This window comes from Stylophora pistillata, chromosome 8 (genome assembly GCF_964205215.1).
Source record: "Stylophora pistillata chromosome 8, jaStyPist1.2, whole genome shotgun sequence".
Lineage (NCBI taxonomy): Eukaryota > Metazoa > Cnidaria > Anthozoa > Scleractinia > Pocilloporidae > Stylophora > Stylophora pistillata.
This window is the reverse complement of record NC_142526.1, coordinates 21008143-21027629: the sequence shown is the minus strand read 5'-3', so window position 1 is coordinate 21027629 and position 19487 is coordinate 21008143. Positions and strand designations below refer to the sequence as shown.

The 19487-nt window shown below is 39.7% G+C and overlaps 3 protein-coding genes and 1 pseudogene across 5 annotated transcripts in view; 1 reads left to right on the top strand and 3 right to left on the bottom strand.

The window, feature by feature from the left end:
• The window catches only part of LOC111324206 (uncharacterized), a 28801-nt gene extending 10137 nt beyond the window's left edge, over nucleotides 1-18664 (bottom strand). The window contains exons 1-4 of one of the 3 annotated variants that reach the window (XM_088729552.1): nucleotides 18359-18664; nucleotides 18149-18266; nucleotides 17308-17497; nucleotides 7568-7765 (exon numbers count right to left, since the gene is read on the bottom strand). The gene's annotated coding sequence lies outside the window, so the exon portion shown is untranslated. The remainder of the gene's footprint in view (nucleotides 1-7567; nucleotides 7766-17307; nucleotides 17498-18148; nucleotides 18267-18358) is intronic. The other 2 variants (XM_088729551.1, XM_088729553.1) reach the window with 2 other exon arrangements.
• On the bottom strand, nucleotides 8595-10291 carry LOC148725434 (uncharacterized; annotated as a pseudogene).
• LOC111324207 (uncharacterized) lies at nucleotides 10404-11115 on the bottom strand. Its single transcript, XM_088731499.1, has 2 exons — nucleotides 11001-11115; nucleotides 10404-10663 (listed from the first exon to the last, which is right to left on the bottom strand). Exons 1-2 carry the CDS (start codon nucleotides 11050-11052, stop codon nucleotides 10404-10406), a joined length of 312 nt encoding a protein of 103 aa, XP_088587625.1. The 5' UTR covers nucleotides 11053-11115.
• On the top strand, nucleotides 14946-17297 carry LOC111324208 (uncharacterized). Its single transcript, XM_088729555.1, has one exon. The coding sequence runs from the start codon at nucleotides 15113-15115 to the stop codon at nucleotides 16520-16522; it is 1410 nt and encodes a 469-aa protein (XP_088585681.1). The 5' UTR covers nucleotides 14946-15112; the 3' UTR covers nucleotides 16523-17297.
• Nucleotides 18665-19487: the final 823 nt, after the last annotated feature.

The window sequence follows — 19487 nt, the reverse complement described above, 5'->3', positions numbered from 1 at the left end:
TTATAAATCAAAGCAATCAAACTCATAATAACACATTGTTTTCCAGCATATTTCACCAAAGTACATAATATCACCTTGACTATATGGTGCCTTGATTGTTAAAGTAGGATCACGATCGAATCGTCTTCGCACATGGTATTCGATCACCACTGTTAATATTACAACGATTAACATGCATCGCATAACGAGACCTGAATTCTTTTGTAAAATTCTGTTCTTTTGCAACATCATTCTTTTGTACACACAACGCTGATTCGTCACACTTTGTTGTAGACATGGCGCTACTTTGTCCAAACATCATCGTATCCGACGCCACGTTATTTGGCACCAAACAGACATCCTGGGCAACAATTTGCAAATATAATATACGCACAAAAGCGACAAAACTAATGGAACAAATAGAAAAAATAACAGGTGATAATGTACTCTGTTTGAGCAAAAACAACAAATGTAAGCTTAACAATCTCGATAAAGGTCACAGATGGGTGTGGACAAAACCTGGCCTAGGCCATGGCGTACCCTGTGGCGTACCCTGTAGCCTACCCTATGGCCTACCGGTGGTCAGATTTTTAAAAGGATAGCATTGCTGGAAACCTTTCAACGTTTTCCTGAGTACTGTCTTACCAACGACTTTCTTCTGCTGTTTTGGCGGCCACATTCGGATCAAAATTTCTTAACCTTCTGATAGAATAAGGAAATCGAGGAACAGAAGCCGGTTAAACGCAACTTTTGGGCAAACATCATCATATCAGTTCTCCTTCCAAATTAATGCAATACTGGCCCTTTCTTTGGAAAAGCAAGTAAAGTTTGCGAAATGTTTACAACGGTGATGCGTGCGTGTCCCGGGGCGCTCGTTGCAAATTCAATACTCTACAGCACCATCCTCGGAGACCCAGGGCTGTGAGTCGATTTCAAGTTAGGGCATGAAGAGCACCTGGGAACATTGTCTTACAAGACTAGTTCCAAACGATCGCAGTCGTTCTGCCATCTGATTGGTGCCAGGAAATCTTTGTGTTTTTCTGCCCAATCAGAGTGAAGTTGAACATACCGTGTGTTGAAACACGGTATGTTTGTTTGGGCCGTGTGACGGAGATTAGCGCGAGGTGAAAAGTTTCAGTCTCAGCACACAAAGTAAGAGAAATCGATCAGATTGTCCGCGAAAATCTTACCGGAAATTATACTGAATACTTTCGCAGGTATCATTAGAGAACGCGTTTTAAAGTTTGCGAGGTTTGTATACAACACGATGGTTGCAGTCCTTCACATGTCGCTTTGAACGTCAAACGAGATTTAAGCTTAAGTTGTTCTAGATTTTTTGCATAATTTGCTGTGACTGAAACTTTGCCAATCCCGTGAAGTTATTTCGTCGCACAGGCCACGCAGGTATGTCGAGCAACTGGTACTTGCGCGACTTTCTGTGCGTGCCAAAATCTAATCTCATCTTCGCTTGAAAAAAAAGAAAAGCTAAGTGTGGAAACTTTTGCTTATTAGGTGTGGGTAGATGACCCTGTACTATTAAGCTGACATTTGCAATAAAGCAAACCCGCCCTTTCCATCCAATATTTCTTTGTCTTTGGTTTTGTTTTTCCCACTGAAAACAGCATCGGATCGATTCCCAATGATCAAAAGGTATTTAACTTGGTCTGCAACAATTGATAGAAGAGGTGAAATGACAATGACCAAGGGACTAGAAGAGAATCCGCGGCCTTCCTATCTCAAGAATTTCAACACTCTAGGCAGCAGTTGAAAGATTAAACTCTTTTCAAACCCCTTCGGTAACTGCCCGAAAACATCTCTCCTTCCCACGATGTTCTCGTTAATAAGTTTTTGTTCAGATTTTAATTAGCTAACCGGAAACACAGCTAAGCTTTATGTAAGCGCTTGCTGGAGGTCGTCCACGAACTTAAGGTGGCTCGTACTAGTTTCCTCACGCGGGGAACAGATGACTCTTGCGTCACGCGCGAGAGAAACGTGCGAAAGAAGCGCGAGATTAAAAGACGAAAATTAAAAGCAAAGATGGCGGAGCGAGGATTTTTTTCTACTTATGTGAGAAGTTTACCTAAGAGCTTGTATTTGGTGTGTTGAGCGGCCACTGTGAATGCAGGAGATAGAAACTAAAATAAAGAAGACTATTTTCGGAAAAGTAAAGGTTGCTTCACTTCACATTTAAAAGAAATATTCAACCGATATGAAATCTTGCGACGGCGAAAAAAGAAGAACTCAAGTGAAGGATAATCTACCTGAAGTGGAAGAAGACTTTGAAACTTAAAGGAGTTGTCAGTGGTTCGAATCCCGTACAGGCCTGATTTTTTCAGGTCTGATTTTCGCTATTGCTTAAATAGCGCTATCTACTGTGAGGATGGTGCATCATATGTATCTAATACCGCAGTTCAAAATATATGAACTTCATATATTTCATTGTATCTGATTTAACACTTTTACGGATTTATTACGAATCAACTTAACGGCCTGCTCCCAGTTCGCCTGTTAGCTCAATTGGTAGAGCGCTGCACTAGTATCGCAGAGGTCAGTGGTTCGAATCCCGTACAGGCCTGATTTTTTCAGGTCTGATTTTCGCTATTGCTCAAGTAGCGCTATCTACTGCGAGGATCGTGCATCGTACGTATCTAATACCGCAGTTCAAAATATATGAACTTCATATATTTCATTGTATCTGAAATATCAGAAGTGATTGTTCGCGGTAAGCGAAATATTAACCAAAATCGGAATTGGCTTTATTTCAAATCGTTGAAAGCTCGAGACAATTTTAAAACGGAAAAATTTAAGCTTACCTTTGAAAGTTGAAACAGACCAGTTTGTCATTTGTTTGGTTTTGCCAGTGTCTTTCTGTCAAAATTTGTTGCATTTCACCTTCGGACAGTGAAGCGAATCGTGACGCTCGCGCCAAAAAAAGAAATTTCTGGCGAAGCGATTTGCTCACGCTATCACCGTGCACTATCGGGATTTTGAGCACGCTTACGTATACTGAATTCGATTGCGCGGCTCTGCTTGCTATGTTATAATTTGTCTTCTATCATAGCTTTACAAAAGCTCGCGCTTCGATTGGCTAATATGCTCCATCCAGTTGCCCGTGGGTGGCACGCTAACGTCACTTTGTTTTCCTTTTTTTTTTTTTTGTCTTTTTGTTTTTTGTTTTTCACGGCAACTCTTTCGTCGATGTTGCCAGTTCTTACATCATAATTCCTGCTTTTTGTGGGTATTTTGCTCGTGAAATATGGAAAAATCTTGTAATTTTTCTAGAGATGAGGAAGATAATTCTTGTGAGCTGCCAAATTTCGAACTCACTAAATTTTTTTGAGGGGCCTCCAGCTAAGAGTTCGAGATTTGCAAACTTAAGTGAGCAGGAGCTTAATCAGCTGGTTGAACAAAGACAATCAGAGAAGACCAAGAAAACGACTAACCGGTCGGTATCAACCTTTCGAGGCGAGCAATAAATAGCAGCAATTTTAGAGAGTGCGTTTCAGCGATTCATTGTAAAACTTTTCCGGCGTGGGAAGCCATTTAAATGCTTCCGACGAGCAAAACTGTATTTCTGGGTCATACAAAATATTTTTCCTCTAAGCCTCAGTTGTCTGTTCTTTTACTGTACCCACGCGAGAGGTTGCTAAGCACGAAAGAGGCGTAAGAGTAGTGCGAGGCGATAGCCAAGAGCGACTCTAACTTCTTGAGTGCTTAGCGAACCTCCCAAGTGTATCCATAACTCATTATAGTTCACCACTAAATTTTCTCCGATTCTTATTGGTTAAATTGATCACGCGACGCGATACTGTTCATCCGTGGAGAGACACTATCAAACCATGGTGCCTGTCTGCGGAAAATACCCGGATGGATAGTACTCGTCCGTGAAATTGTTTTTAAAAAAATGAATGGTTTGAGAGCCACGAAATTAGGCAGATCGGAAAAACAGTGACTTTCCAATTCTGACAGGTATAATGTATTATTTAGCCAATGTACGGTTGCGAATTATGACATTTGTGACAGGCTGTACGCATGAATTAATATTTGATTGATCTGCATTTAGTGGGTTTTGACTGATTTTCAACTGGCGCGCGGAAGAAAATTTAGTGGTAAACAATAAAGACAATAGAGTGTTTATGTCTCGGAAATAGCATAATTGCCCTCGAAGCTTCGCTTCTCGGGCAAATATTTGTTTTAAGAACGTCAAATTTCCGCGGGACAACTATGAGCCGACAGTTCCTCGACAGAAACACTCTATTGTTTAAATAGTGTACACTGTGGCGTTTACCATTTGTTTTATAACATAACATTGATAAATTGTAGCAAAAGAGTTTTCTTTTAAGGTGGCTCGTACCGGTTTTCGTCTTTTTGATGGTTTGTAACTTTGAAAGAATACAACATAAAGACTGACCAAGCCCAGTTGAACCCTTTTGCGGGGTTGAATTATATAATCATTGGTTATCCAAAAGTAGGTGTCATTTCGTCACAAGCAGTTTCCATGGCAACGCTTTCATAGGCTTATTCAGACGCATTTTTTAGCTTGTGGCTTAAATAATCCGAAAACTAACCCGGTGACCCCATGATTTTTTTCAGTGATTGCTTTTGGCACTAGAAAAGGAAAATGCACAAAGATTTTTAAAAAATTCTACGGAGCGGAATTCCAGAAAATCTAGAACAAAGGCAATTTTCAGACATCGCAAATTTCCTTCCGTAGAATTTTCTAGTTTTTTTTCTGATGATTCCTTTCGACGTTATCATCATTTTGGAACAATAAAAAGAAGGGGTCACCGGACTTGTTTTTATGCAATAGCTTTCGTGAGTTTAGCAATTTCCACGCGCGTTCTCGCGCATTTAAAAATCTGGACTCTATGAGATCGACGGTTGCTCATGATCTGTTATAGCTACCGCTGACAATTGCGTGTGCTCGCGCGCGCGCCAACGATCTGATGTTTACAGACGTTTACTGCTAATTAAGAAAATCATTAAACAGCTGTCAAAGATAGCCTCCCGGGCTCATCTTAAAAATCCTACATACGACTTCTGGCTATGTCATATTATTTTCCTTTAAGTTTCAAAGTCTTCTTCCACTTCAGGTAGATTATCCTTCACTTGAGTTCTTCTTTTTTCGCCGTCGCAAGATTTCCTATCGGTTGAATATTTCTTTTAAATGTGAAGTGAAGCAACCTTTACTTTTCCGAAAATAGTCTTCTTTATTTTAGTTTCTATCTCCTGCATTCACAGTGGCCGCTCAACACACCAAATACAAGCTCTTAGGTAAACTTCTCACATAAGTAGAAAAAAATCCTCGCTCCGCCATCTTTGCTTTTAATTTTCGTCTTTTAATCTCGCGCTTCTTTCGCACGTTTCTCTCGCGCGTGACGCAAGAGTCATCTGTTCCCCGCGTGAGGAAACTAGTACGAGCCACCTTAAGTTCGTGGACGACCTCCAGCAAGCGCTTACATAAAGCTTAGCTGTGTTTCCGGTTAGCTAATTAAAATCTGAACAAAAACTTATTAACGAGAACATCGTGGGAAGGAGAGATGTTTTCGGGCAGTTACCGAAGGGGTTTGAAAAGAGTTTAATCTTTCAACTGCTGCCTAGAGTGTTGAAATTCTTGAGATAGGAAGGCCGCGGATTCTCTTCTAGTCCCTTGGTCATTGTCATTTCACCTCTTCAATCAATTGTTGCAGACCAAGTTAAATACCTTTTGATCATTGGGAATCGATCCGATGCTGTTTTCAGTGGGAAGAACAAAACCAAAGACAAAGAAATATTGGATGGAAAGGGCGGGTTTGCTTTATTGCAAATGTCAGCTTAATAGTACAGGGTCATCTACCCACACCTAATAAGCAAAAGTTTCCACACTTAGCTTTTCTTTTTTTTCAAGCGAAGATGAGATTAGATTTTGGCACGCACAGAAAGTCGCGCAAGTACCAGTTGCTCGACATACCTGCGTGGCCTGTGCGACGAAATAACTTCACGGGATTGGCAAAGTTTCAGTCACAGCAAATTATGCAAAAAATCTAGAACGACTTAAGCTTAAATCTCGTTTGACGTTCAAAGCGACATGTGAAGGACTGCAACCATCGTGTTGTATACAAACCTCGCAAACTTTAAAACGCGTTCTCTAATGATACCTGCGAAAGTATTCAGTATAATTTCCGGTAAGATTTTCGCGGACAATCTGATCGATTTCTCTTACTTTGTGTGCTGAGACTGAAACTTTTCACCTCGCGCTAATCTCCGTCGCACGGCCCAAACAAACATACCGTGTTTCAACACACGGTATGTTCAACTTCACTCTGATTGGGCAGAAAAACACAAAGATTTCCTGGCACCAATCAGATGGCAGAACGACTGCGACCGTTTGGAACTAGTCTTGTAAGACAATGTCCCCAGGTGCTCTTCATGCCCTAACTTGAAATCGACTCACAGCCCTGGGTCTCCGAGGATGGTGCTGTAGAGTATTGAATTTGCAACGAGCGCCCCGGGACACGCACGCATCACCGTTGTAAACATTTCGCAAACTTTACTTGCTTTTCCAAAGAAAGGGCCAGTATTGCATTAATTTGAAAGGAGAACTGATATGATGATGTTTGCCCAAAAGTTGCGTTTAACCGGCTTCTGTTCCTCGATTTCCTTATTCTATCAGAAGGTTAAGAAATTTTGATCCGAATGTGGCCGCCAAAACAGCAGAAGAAAGTCGTTGGTAAGACAGTACTCAGGAAAACGTTGAAAGGTTTCCAGCAATGCTATCCTTTTAAAAATCTGACCTCCGGTAGGCCATAGGGTAGGCTACAGGGTACGCCACAGGGTACGCCATGGCCTAGGCCAGGTTTTGTCCACACCCATCTGTGACCTTTATCGAGATTGTTAAGCTTACATTTGTTGTTTTTGCTCAAACAGAGTACATTATCACCTGTTATTTTTTCTATTTGTTCCATTAGTTTTGTCGCTTTTGTGCGTATATTATATTTGCAAATTGTTGCCCAGGATGTCTGTTTGGTGCCAAATAACGTGGCGTCGGATACGATGATGTTTGGACAAAGTAGCGCCATGTCTACAACAAAGTGTGACGAATCAGCGTTGTGTGTACAAAAGAATGATGTTGCAAAAGAACAGAATTTTACAAAAGAATTCAGGTCTCGTTATGCGATGCATGTTAATCGTTGTAATATTAACAGTGGTGATCGAATACCATGTGCGAAGACGATTCGATCGTGATCCTACTTTAACAATCAAGGCACCATATAGTCAAGGTGATATTATGTACTTTGGTGAAATCGCTATTGCTTAAATAGCGCTATCTACTGCGAGGATCGTGCATCATACGTACTTCTGATATTGTTGTCCGTTTTTCGCGTCGAATTAGACGCACAATTCCACCGGCTATGTTATAAGACAATTGGTTCATGCGAGAGTTTCCCTTGGCTACTCCCTCGGGCAACTCTTACACTTCTTTCGTGCTTTCCAAACTTCCCACGTGCTCCATAACCCGATAGTGTACGCTAAAGCATGAACCAATTGTTAAATAGCAAATATCGCCAGCACTGAACCCCCACAAAGTTCAGATCCACTGCAGTCCTACCTTATGTTAAAGGCCTCTCCGAACAACTCCGCCGCTGTCTACAACAACAAGGCATACGGGCTGTTTCCAAGTCAAAGACTACGCTTCGATCACACCTAGTACGCCCAAAGGATGCCGTCGACCCGGCTAAACAGGATGGCGCAGTCTACAGGATTCTCTGTGGATGCGGGAAGGTATACATTGGCGAAACTGGCAGACCTATGCAGGAGAGAATCAAGGAACATTTACAGGGACAGTAAATTTGAAATCCTAGAAGCCTGGAGGCCGACGATCAAAAAACACAACAGCAGGAGAGCCTTGCGGCAACAAACCACTGAGGAAACCTGAGCCGAAAGATCCATCAGTCACGAACGGACAGGGCTGAATAACGTCTGCGCATGTGCGAGATGTCATAACAACAAGATCAAAGTTTCGGCGCGAACGTATTGCTTGGTTCTTTCGCGCTTAGTTGAATAACGACAAGAAAGGAACAGAAAATCTTCCATTATTTTTGCACCTAAACACAAATATCTCCTTTTTATGCTTTGGAAAATGAAAATTTGAACAATCCGAAGTTTTTCCCCAAAGAAATGCCGAGAAATACGAGAAAACTTGTCGTTAACGCGGTAAATATTCTGAGCTTTGGAGACGCCTTTGGATTCAACCGCCAAGACGCGTTCTTCGTTTCGATTTACACTCGTCTGCTTCGTTTGAGAAAGAAATGATGTGTGAGAGACATTGATGGCAACATGAGAGTTTGGAAAAGTGTCGCCAGAGGTGAGTATTAATACGATCTTAGTTTGTTTTGTAATCAAAACGGCACCTTTCTTGCGCTAGTCGTAAGTTAATATTTATGTGAATACAAACGCTCTGTGTTGTCGTGAAACATGAATGGCCAGCACCTGCATGCACTCGTAAGCTCACTCGCAAAACTTAAAGCTGAAAAAAATGCTTTCTCAAGGAACGTATTGTTGGCTACGTGTACCATATACCCCTGTACAGCACTTTTTTACTAAGTTTGCTTATCTTACTCGATCGATAAATTCCATTACTTGAATGAGACACATGTCACTGTTCCTAAATTATGAGGTATGTTGCATGTTGTTAATTGTCTTAAACCATAAAAGCAATTCAAACGCTGCATCGCTTGGGGCCATTGCCACAAATGCTCCACTTGTCCCATGGTAATGGCTGTCAAACACTGTTATTCCATTCTGTGTTCGGATGAATGCCACTGTTTTGCCATTGATAATGAAGATACATGCCGTCTTGGAATTGTTCAGTTGGGCTTGGTTTAAGTAGTACAGCAGGCTTGCTGCTGGAGTCTGCTCTCTGATGATACTGGCTGGCAACCCTGTAGAGACTTCAATGCTTTCAAGAGCTTTTGTCAGCTCCATTTTAGTTGCTGCTTCCCGTACACCATAAAGCTGCCCACCACAGTTTCCTGCAGCCTTGTCATAAAATTGGTGGCCAAGCATGATAGCTGCAAGAACTCTGTAAATCCAGGTGTTTCTTAGGGGCCTGCTGCTGTCCAGAGGTTCGGGCGAGCTAAAGTATAATTTACTGTATGTGAGGGCAATAAATGTGCATGCATTATTGCCTAGTCAGCCAATTAAAGTTGATTGTCAATATTCAGGTGGGAAGTTGGACTTGGTAGGACTTGGACAGAAGACATGTTATTTGGCACGTTTATCGATTATCCTATGATTTCCAGAACATTCTTGATTAGTCCTTTAGGAAAGTTCTGGTGGTTTCGACATGAGTACGTGACGTCTATTTATAGAAACTCGAGTTGTTTACCGTAAATTCTGGAAAATTCTATGATGTAATGTTACTAAAAATAGTCGTGTTGTAAATCTGTAGAATCTTCTAGAAAGATTGTAAGAACTATATAAGAAGGTGCAGTAGGTTGTTGCGTTTACAGGAAAAAGAAGAGAAAAAGATAAAGGAAATAAAGGAGTTCGTGAAAACAATTCATTTTAAGGTTTATCACGAAACCAGGACTTATAGATAGTTGCTGGACAATGGAGCTAGTTTGGATCACTGAGGACTGAGACTGGGTGTGTGCATATGAGGCTTGAGCATTAGGGTGTTGTGGTTGATCAATCTCTCCAATAGCTGAGAGGCTGCTATTAACTTTCTGTTCCCAGAGTCTAGAGGTGTAGTACTGCTCTGCGGTTGCATTTCCTGTTTAACTGTTCACCACAGTTGCCGTGTCATCTTCAGTCTTGGGGTCACTTGATTCACCATCTGATTCTGTACCTCCATTTTTCAACAGTCCTTCATTAAACTGAGAGACTTTATTCTTTATCAATTGTTCCAAAGGTTCTTTGCATATACTGCAGCAGCCATCACTTGATAACCAGGACACATGGAACACATGGTAACAGGCAAGGCGAACAAAGTTACCACCATAATGATTGTTGTTGCAGTCAGGTAAGTTACAGCAAACTTGAGGATTTGGCTCTTTTCCCAGGGTTTTACTTAGGTTGTAAGACAGCGGAAAACACTTGGTTTCAGCTTTGATACCATATGATGGAAAATTGAACTTTTGGCCAACTTTTAGCTTTACTATTACTGTAACAATCAGTTGGAATCTGGAATACACAAGAATAAATTCCTCTTTTAGGACAGCATTTGTGAAACCATGTTTTGATTATTACAAGGGTTCACTTGTTATTGGATCTCTTTTTATCAAACTCTAGACTTGCTTTAAACAATTTGATATGAAGTTACAAAGTGCATTTTTACCGTTTTGTCACATTTTTGTGAGACTTTTTTAATCTTTCATACCCAAAAGACCCTTTGCATTGAAAATTAGTGGTACTCACCACATGGGCTTTCTTGGTGTTTTTCGCTATTTCTGAAAACAACTGAAGTATAATAGAATGTGTAACAGTGAAACTGTTCTTTGCCTTTGTAGGAACACCCTATCAGGCAATACTCTGTTTTCATCTCTTGTTATTGACCTCAGTAGAAGATCGAGAAGCCCAGGAGCATTCTTCTCACAACAGTCCCTCATCACAGCTGGGTCATAAAGTGGTACTTCTGGTCTGCTTTCATAGTATTTGAACATAGCAGTCTGGCACTGAGTGACCAACTGGTCAAAGGTAAGGTCTACAAAATATAATGTATGATATAATGTTCATTAAAAGCTTTTCCATTGCTGTATGTGAAGTTAACACTTATTTGAATGGAAGAATCATTTCTAATGATTCATAACTATTTTTTAAATATTAATGAAGTGGAGGATGATATGGAGGGAGTGTTTAATCAGAGAATCATTTTATTTTAGATTTGCGTGACTATCATACCTGCATGTGTCCTCTTGTTGCAGTGCCTCCTCAGAGTTAATTAATGCCTCCTCAGAGTTAATTAATTTAGTAAATGCATTACACAAACAAATTACATATGTTATGCTACAGAAATAGTAAGTTTGTGGGAAGTTGTTTACCTGAAGATGTCATTTCCTTATTTTGCAGTGTTTTGTCAAGTTCACTGGCCATGCTTGGTGAAGCACTCTCCTAAGAAAATTCATACCAAAACATCACCATGTCATTTATTATGACAATTTTTATAATTAAAAATTGATTCTTATAATATTATTTTATGTTCATGAACCTGTCTACCATAAGATGATTGAGTACTGGTTGGAGAAGATGTAGATGCCTGAGTGTTTCTCTGAAAAGTAAGGAGCAGATACATGATAAAATATTTTGGTATAGTTCTGGAACGATTTTTTGTTATAACAAAGTAGCAATTATGCAGTCTGGTTTTTTGGTGGGCCAAATTGGCAAATAAACAAACAAACAAACAAACAAATATGGCTCCAGCCTATTTTATGTGTGTGTGAATTGTGTGGGACTGGTATTTCATTTTCAGGGGCATCAAATATTGAGTGCTTTTGCAATTATATCTATAATTATCTCAATGTTGCTCAAACAACATTAGGCAAAAATAAGCACTGCACTTACTTGTACTGGTGGAACATAATCTGGTTCATTGCAGAAAACACTATCAGCAATTGCAAAACACTTGTTGGACCATCGGGTTCCGGGCCGGTAAGTGGGGACATTAGCTCCAACCCGATCAAATGGACGGTAGAACCGCCTCGGGACTTTTCTCTTCGACAGCTCTTTGGAGTGCTCCAAGAGTGGACACGAGCAATATTCATTGGCTTCCCAAGTTGCTCTAATCCAATGCCGAGTGCAAGCCCAGCAATTTAAATTTCCGTCCACAAACCGAGCAATGGCCTCGTCAAACCGCCTCAATCGACCTTGGCATGTTTCTCCAGCTCGTGTTCGCTTAATAAACCAGCAGGTCCGCTCATTGGGCTTTGCAAGGGAACTAAAGAACAATAGGATGGACGTCGATAACATCTAAACACCGCGTAAGATGTCATCTTCTAAGTCTTCGCTCTTCTCTTGGGCCTTTGATGTGGAATCTTTATCAGAATGATCTGTCTTATGTAATGAAGTCGAATATCTCCATGTATGACGATGATCACCAGTTTTTCGAAGCAAGTAAAGATGTCCAGCTAATCCAAACAAGATTACAGGAGAGTGCAGTTGCAGCAACAAGTTGGTATAAAGAGAACTGTTTACAGGGAAACTTTACCAAATATGGTGGCATGCTCATTAGCAAGCAAAAAGATGCCAATATCAATATTGACATAGACGGTAATAGAGTTTCCCACTATCAGAACATTAAATTATTAGGTGTACGCATTGATTCTCAATTGACCTTTAATGTCCACATAAGTGAGATTTGCAAAAAAGCTAGTCAGAGAGTGGGAGTAATGATAAGGTTGCACAACTTGATACCAACCACTTACTGCAGTACTGTATGGCACTTTTGCAGGGGAAGTGATGCAAGAAAACTGGAGCATGTCCAGGAGAGGGGTCTTAGGGCAGTTTTCCGTGACTGGAATGCTAACTATGCGCAGTTGTTAGAATGGGCTAAATTGCCCACCCTAGTGAACCGTAGATTGCAAGATATAGCGACCATCATGTATAAAGTAAAATTTAAGCTAGCACCAAGCTATATACAAGATTTATTTTTAGCAAATCACACAGTGTATAACTTAAGAGTTAAAGAATTTACTATTCCAAGATTTAACTCTATTAATTATGGCAGGCATTCCCTTAGGTATTTAGGACCTGTGCTATGGGCTAAGCTACCTTCCCGTATTAGGACGTTGAATTCACTAGTGGGTTTTAAGAGGGCAGTTAGAGGAATGGATTTGAAAATGTTAATGGACGATGGTGGCTGTGTGGGCTGCTTGGTTTGCAGTGCATGATTCTTAGTTATATCTTAATTAGGCTCAGACTATTCCCCCCCCCCCCCCCACGTCTTTGCAGTGCATGATTCTTAGTTATATCTTATTTAGGCTGAGACTATTCCTCCTCCCCCCAATTTCCCCTAGCCTAATTCTGCTGACCACAAATTTTATGTTATTTATTCGCATATTTTATGCTATTTAATCGTATATTAATATTTAGTTATTTATTATTTCATCTATATTATCTTGTTGTGTCCTTACTTAGTGGTTTTATTTCTGCTATTTTATAATTGACACATGAATGAAGTTCATCATCATCATCATCATCATCATAAATCTATCGTGTTAACGCGCTGTTTTCACTGAGTGTACAACCTTTAAACCTCAGTGTACAAAAGTGTATGTGCTGGTCAATGAACGAGGGAACTAGCGTAAAGATTTCTTTCTACCGTTTTCAGTTTAGCGCTACCTTTTCACTAAAAACCGGGCGCTATACGAAACTTTTTAAAAACGCCGCCATTTTTCCATACATACATACATACATACATACATATAATTTTTGTTAAGGCAGGTCGGTTTGTGGCAACCCAAAGGCTGGTGTGGACCTGCCAGGAACTAAAAAGGAACTACTTAAATATATGGACAATTCTAAGGAAAAAGTAAAGAAATTTCAAAGGCTTAAAAGTATAAAAAATCCGTTTGCTTTGATGTTATCACACAGGCCTCCTTTTCGAATTGAATGCGATCTAATGTCCTTGAGGCCTGTCTAAGTTTTTGTTTAAAAAGCTGTAGAGAGGAAGCATCCTTGATGGCTTTAGGCAGCAAATTCCATACAATGGGCCCTCTGTACCTTGCACTATTTCTACCAAGGTCACTGTTACACCGTACATGCGGAAAGTCATTAATACGTCTTAGATTATAATTACTATCAATGTTGCGTTTTGTGAAAAGGGCAGTAAGTTGATCAGGTAAACTATTATAATGTACTTGATACATTATAGAAGCGAGTCTACGTTTGTAAATATAGCCTAATGATTTCCATTTAACTAGGTCAAGGACGTCAGAGTCAGGAGTTTCGCTGGGCAGTTTATGGATTAGTTTGGCTGCTTTCAAGTGTAAATGTTCCAATTCATTAAATGTAGATGGTGAACAGGACCCCCAAATAGCAATGCAGTATGTGATGCTTGGGACAATCCCTTTAAAATATATTTCTTCTAGTACACCTAATGGTAGGGCTTTGAGCTTTTTAAGGAATTTTAGCTTTCCTCCAAACTTGTAGTGCAGGGCTTTAACTTGCGGTTTCCAGTTCAGTTTATAATCAATTTCAACACCCAAGCAAGTAGATTTGGTGGTGAAGTAAATGTGAGAGTTTCCGAACATTAGGGGTCTCATTGGTCCGACAAAGACTTGACTGGGAATTAACATTGCCACGGTCTTACCAGTGTGAACAGTCAGGTGATTTTTACAGCACCACACTTTGAAGTCGTTTAATATTAAATTTAACGCATCAATGATTTCTTCGACTCCTTTCCCAAGGTAATAAATTGTAGTGTCGTCTGCAAACATATGAATGCACCCAGTTTCGGACGAGTTCGGTAAATCGTTGACATATATTGTGAAGAGTCTGGGACCCAGTAAAGAACCTTGTGGAACACCGATATCAATTTGTTGTAGCTTTGATCGTACACCGTTAACAGTAACATATTGGGATCTTTCATGAAGGTAGCTTGCGATCCACTCGAAGAACACACCAGACACACCTACATCGGACAATTTGTCTTTTAGGATGGTATGGTCGACGGTGTCGAACGCCTTCTTGAAGTCAACAAATAAAACTCCAACTTTGTAGCCATCATCGATTGCCTTTTTCCATGCTTCGGTCAGGTACAAGAGTAGTGATTCGGTGGAGACACCTTTCTTGAAACCCCACTGATTTGAGTGTATAAGTTCGTTTGTTACAAGGTGATAATCTAAGGAATCACAAACAATGCTCTCCAATATTTTGCTATTTAAATTAAGCAGTTGCTATTTAAATTAAGCAGTTCCGAAGTTTGTTATGGTGCCCAGGCCATTGGCACCAGCGCGAGGCAAGAGAACTCGCACATGCGCAGACTTTATTCAGCCCTGTTTCACAAACGCGGAATTCTATCCAATCACAGTTGAGCACATCAGCATACAAGTGCCACGTACTCAGTCGACCTTGTCGTCTGAAGAAGTTAAGCAGTACTCATTCGAAACGTCGCGATCCACATTCCAAGAGACCATAAATTCTTACGTTTACAAATATGGCGGAAAAACAGTGGAGAGAACCAAAGGCAAAGAGGGAGCTGTTTGACAAAAGAGAGGGAGAGAGTCTCGGTAAGAGCTGCAGTAGTGAAAGTGAACCTCATGAACAAGAGTATCAAACGAGCGATTCAAGGTTAGATGAAGAGGTTTCGCAAGAAGTCGCAAGTCTTACAATAGCGGATGAGAATCGAGATGGCAAATGGCTATCGAACCACCCTTGGGAAGCAGAAACACCAAATATCGTTCTCAAAATGAAAGCAACGGTTTCCAATTCAGCATCATATCCCACATCAGACGAATGGACCACCCCAAGTAAAAAAGTGGATCTGACTAAAATCTATGATAACCTGCCCAAGTTTATAGAAAGCGAGATGAAAGGAACCATTAACAGTTGTAGAGAAGAACTTACACAAGTGGTCACCAATATTTTAGAAAACCGGGAGCCTTTGAATTTACCTCTATCGCCACATGTACGTGAGATACATGACAATATTAAAAGCGATCAGCTTTCAAAAGATGAAATTGTAATATCCTTTCCTCACAAGTTCAAAGCCCAGTCACTGTCCTCAAACTCAGTGAACGAGTCAAACCTTTTTTACTTTAATTGTGAATATACGTTAAAAATCCACGTTCCTGATTCCAAGCAGTGGTTTGACACGAAGACTTGTGGGCAAACGAGATGGATTCAAAAGATAGGATTTAACAACTTCAAGGGAAAAAGATGGATATTTGTTCCAAGTTTCCGTAGAGCGCAGATTGCATTATTGGATTGGCCTGAAGATGCCCTCCTGAATAAAGAATCTACCATCACTGTTCTTGTAGTGAGGCCTTCAGAGTTTGATGAGTATGTGAGGCATTGTGGACACGAAAACATTGTTATCAGACTCCCACAGGATGAAATTGGAGCAGGTTATCCCCGATACTGGATTCAGAAAATTGCACTGCGCTTGCAATTAGATTTTATCTGGATGATGGATGACAGTGTTGAATGCTTTTATGAATATCATCCAACAGTAGTACCACCCCTTAAATTCAAGGGTGGAAGTGACTACAGCGAATACAGAAGGCGACAGTTTGGACTTGTGTTTGAGCGAATCGAAAACTTTGTCAAAGCTGACAGCACTGAACATGCTATCGCAGCTATGAGTCCAAGAAGATGGTACCCACAGTGTAAACCAAAAAAGCCCTTCTCGTGCAAACCTCCACATGGTGTAGTTTTCCTCAATCTTAGAGTATTACAAGCAAAGAATATTTTCTATCGGCCAGAGCTTAAAACACTGGAAGACATATTGTTTGGATATGAATGTGAAAGGAAGGGTTTGAAGGTTTTCCGTGATAACCGTGTTATGTTGTACGACCATAACTGGAAGAACACAGGAGCGAGCAGTCCATCGGTAAAAAATAAGTGACAAGTTTGAAATTCTGGACTGGAACTAAAAATTTCAAAAGAAATTCAGATTTGCTCCGACGAACCCTGCATTGCTGTAGATCTCTTGAGTTCTAATTATTTTTTCATGTGAGTCGCTTTTAAATTTAATCACTGAGCCATGATTATGTAAATATTCGAACGATCGTTCAGTTCCTTGAATTTGAATATCCAGTCAAGTTAAGCTTTTAAGTGAGTGCATCTAAATAAAATGTCTTATCTGTAAAAGGTTTGTAATTGATCACAACATTATCAAACAACATATTGTCTGCAAGTGTCAACATCCTACATGTCAAATTGACAGTCTGAAATTGTTCATTTTTCAGATTTTTGTAAGGCAGGAGGTTTGGCAATTATGCATCCAACCACAAAATGTGCTGTAATTAGTTTTAATTTTCAAAATGTAGACAGACTTTGTGAATGTTTGGCAGATTGCACAATAACTGTTTGATTGTCGAAGTCCCAAATTTGACAGGTTGACTATCTTGCATGAGGTTTTTCAAAGGGAAAAAAGTGGACATTATTTTTGCATTGTATACATTGGATGATAAATAGCTTGTTATCCATAGACATTTTAGTGTATGGCATACTTGTAGCTTAGTATTTTTACTTCTTGTTTGTATTTGACTCGCCCTGCCTGTTGTCAAAACACAGCACAACTTGTAAAAATACTCAGTGATACTACACACCAAAATGCCTACTTATAATAGTTACATGTGTCATTATTCCAACAAGCACAATAAAGGAAGATTCAAGGATGATGCATACCTTTTTCCCTGAGGGTTGTGGTAGTCTTTTAGCAAACATCGGCCTGTCACTTGGGAAACCTTCACAGCCTCCAGTAAGTTCCAGTGAGGTCTCCCTCTCTTCAGGGCTTCCGCCCTCAAATGGAAGCCACAAAGCACACTTCAGTGTTACAGTCTGGTTTTGGGACCGCATCAGGCTGCCAGTCAGAGGTCTGAAAGATTGACATAAGAGTAAATGAAGTAGCATTATCTAAGCAAAGTCCGACCTAAATGTAGGTCCTGGTTCTAAGCAATTAATTGAACTCAAGATTTCTTTTTAAATGGCTTTCTGGATGTATTAAATTATTCTCCAGTGTCAGCTATATGCTAACAATTATCAACATTTAGGTGAATGACTAAATTGATGATAGCTAAGAATGCACTTTGTTTCAGTAAACAGCCCTTGGTGTTGGTTGTAATGGTTGGCTAAATGATCTCAATTAAAAAAGGTCCACAAAAAGGAAAAATACACACAAACAAGAAAATACGAATGATAAAAAACAAACAAATCAAACAAACAAACCAAAAAAATCCAATAATTCATGGCCAAAAGTGTTAAAAAACAAATCGGAATTAACAGAAACCCAAGTAAAGTAACTTGAAAAATTGACCTAATTATGCACATTAATGCTTCTACTGAATGGAAAAGCCAAGTGTCTATTTACAGAGAATTCTTCGGATAATGTTCTGAGACTGCAAGGGAAGGTCGCTTAGTGATCACCTCAAGAAATTGAGGTATAGACTGATCTTTCATAGCAACTGGCTGGAGGTTCAAGAATCAAAATGTTATAAGCAGTAGTGATGTTTGGATGAAAACAATGTACCTCTTTAAGGCAACTGTGAAGCCGGTAACTTTCTTCCAGATTTGCCACCTTCATACTCCCGTTCAAGGTATACTATGTGAGATTCGCTTACAAATCTCCACCCATTGTGCACTGACACCTTTGAAGCAGCAGAAAAATAAGTGTCAAATCAAAGTAAAAAGCATAGGGTAGGTTATATAAATCATGTAGTTTACACATAAATTCCCATACTTGTCTGCTTTGTCAATCTTTTTCTGTGTGGTTGAGGCAACGAAAATAGCAACTCATTCCTGCAATTTAATTGGAGTAGACAAAACCATTACAAACAAATGTGAAAGTGCATCATTTGTATGGTAATATGTAACAAAGCACATTAAAATTTGTTAAAAAAGTAATGACAATTTTCTTGGTGCATACAACATGATTATATGTACAAAGTTGACAAACTTTGAGTCTTCTCTCCACGATTGAAATCTGCAGTCCATCATCAAGAATAATATTGTTCTAAAAGGAATTTCATATAATGAGTAAATTGTCCTTATGGTGACAGTAAATCTGTAGGAAATAAATGAAAAGAACAGTTGACTCCTCCCTATCATTCCCAGGTAATTATTACTTTCACTTCTGCTGCACAAAACATCTCAAATGAATTACATATTTACTAAAATTAGCTATTATGGTCACAATTTATTAATAACTATTTGAATTTAGGGGTGCAATTGTTTATGGAGTTGGAGGAAAGTCTTCATGGTGATGTACGGAGTTGAAAGAAATTAGAGCAGTACTCTGTGTAACCTATCCTGATTGAGTGTTTGCCATAGTTCATCTTCAAACTCTTCAACTGATGGATACAGCATAATACTTAGCTGCAAAGTGGTCAGTGATATGATTAATAAAGGATAGCATGTCATAATGTGCTTAGGGATCTCCATTTGGTGGCCTAGGTCTGTCCAAGTAAGGGCTAAAAGCATTTATTCAGAGACATGATGCTATGGCACTCTCGACTTATTAATCTGCAAGTGAGCTCAGCCCAGAGCAAAATTTCTACCACTCAAAAAGGAACAATGGTGCGAGAAGTCAAACCTATGATACTTCTGTTATTGATGTATGTAACTGTGGATAATTTCAACAAACCAACAAACTCTCAAGCATTACAAGTTAGGCAAAATAATAGTAATATTTCGAAACACTTCAAACAACAGGAAACAGGGACAATTGTGCCCCTGGAATGTGGACAACAACTCCTGTCCCAGTATTTCAATAAGAATGAGAGAAGAAGGAAAATGCAAGGAGTTATGTAGTAAATGGGAATTGATTACTGATGCCAGTACTGCAACTTCTAAGTGGGGTTCAGGGGCAT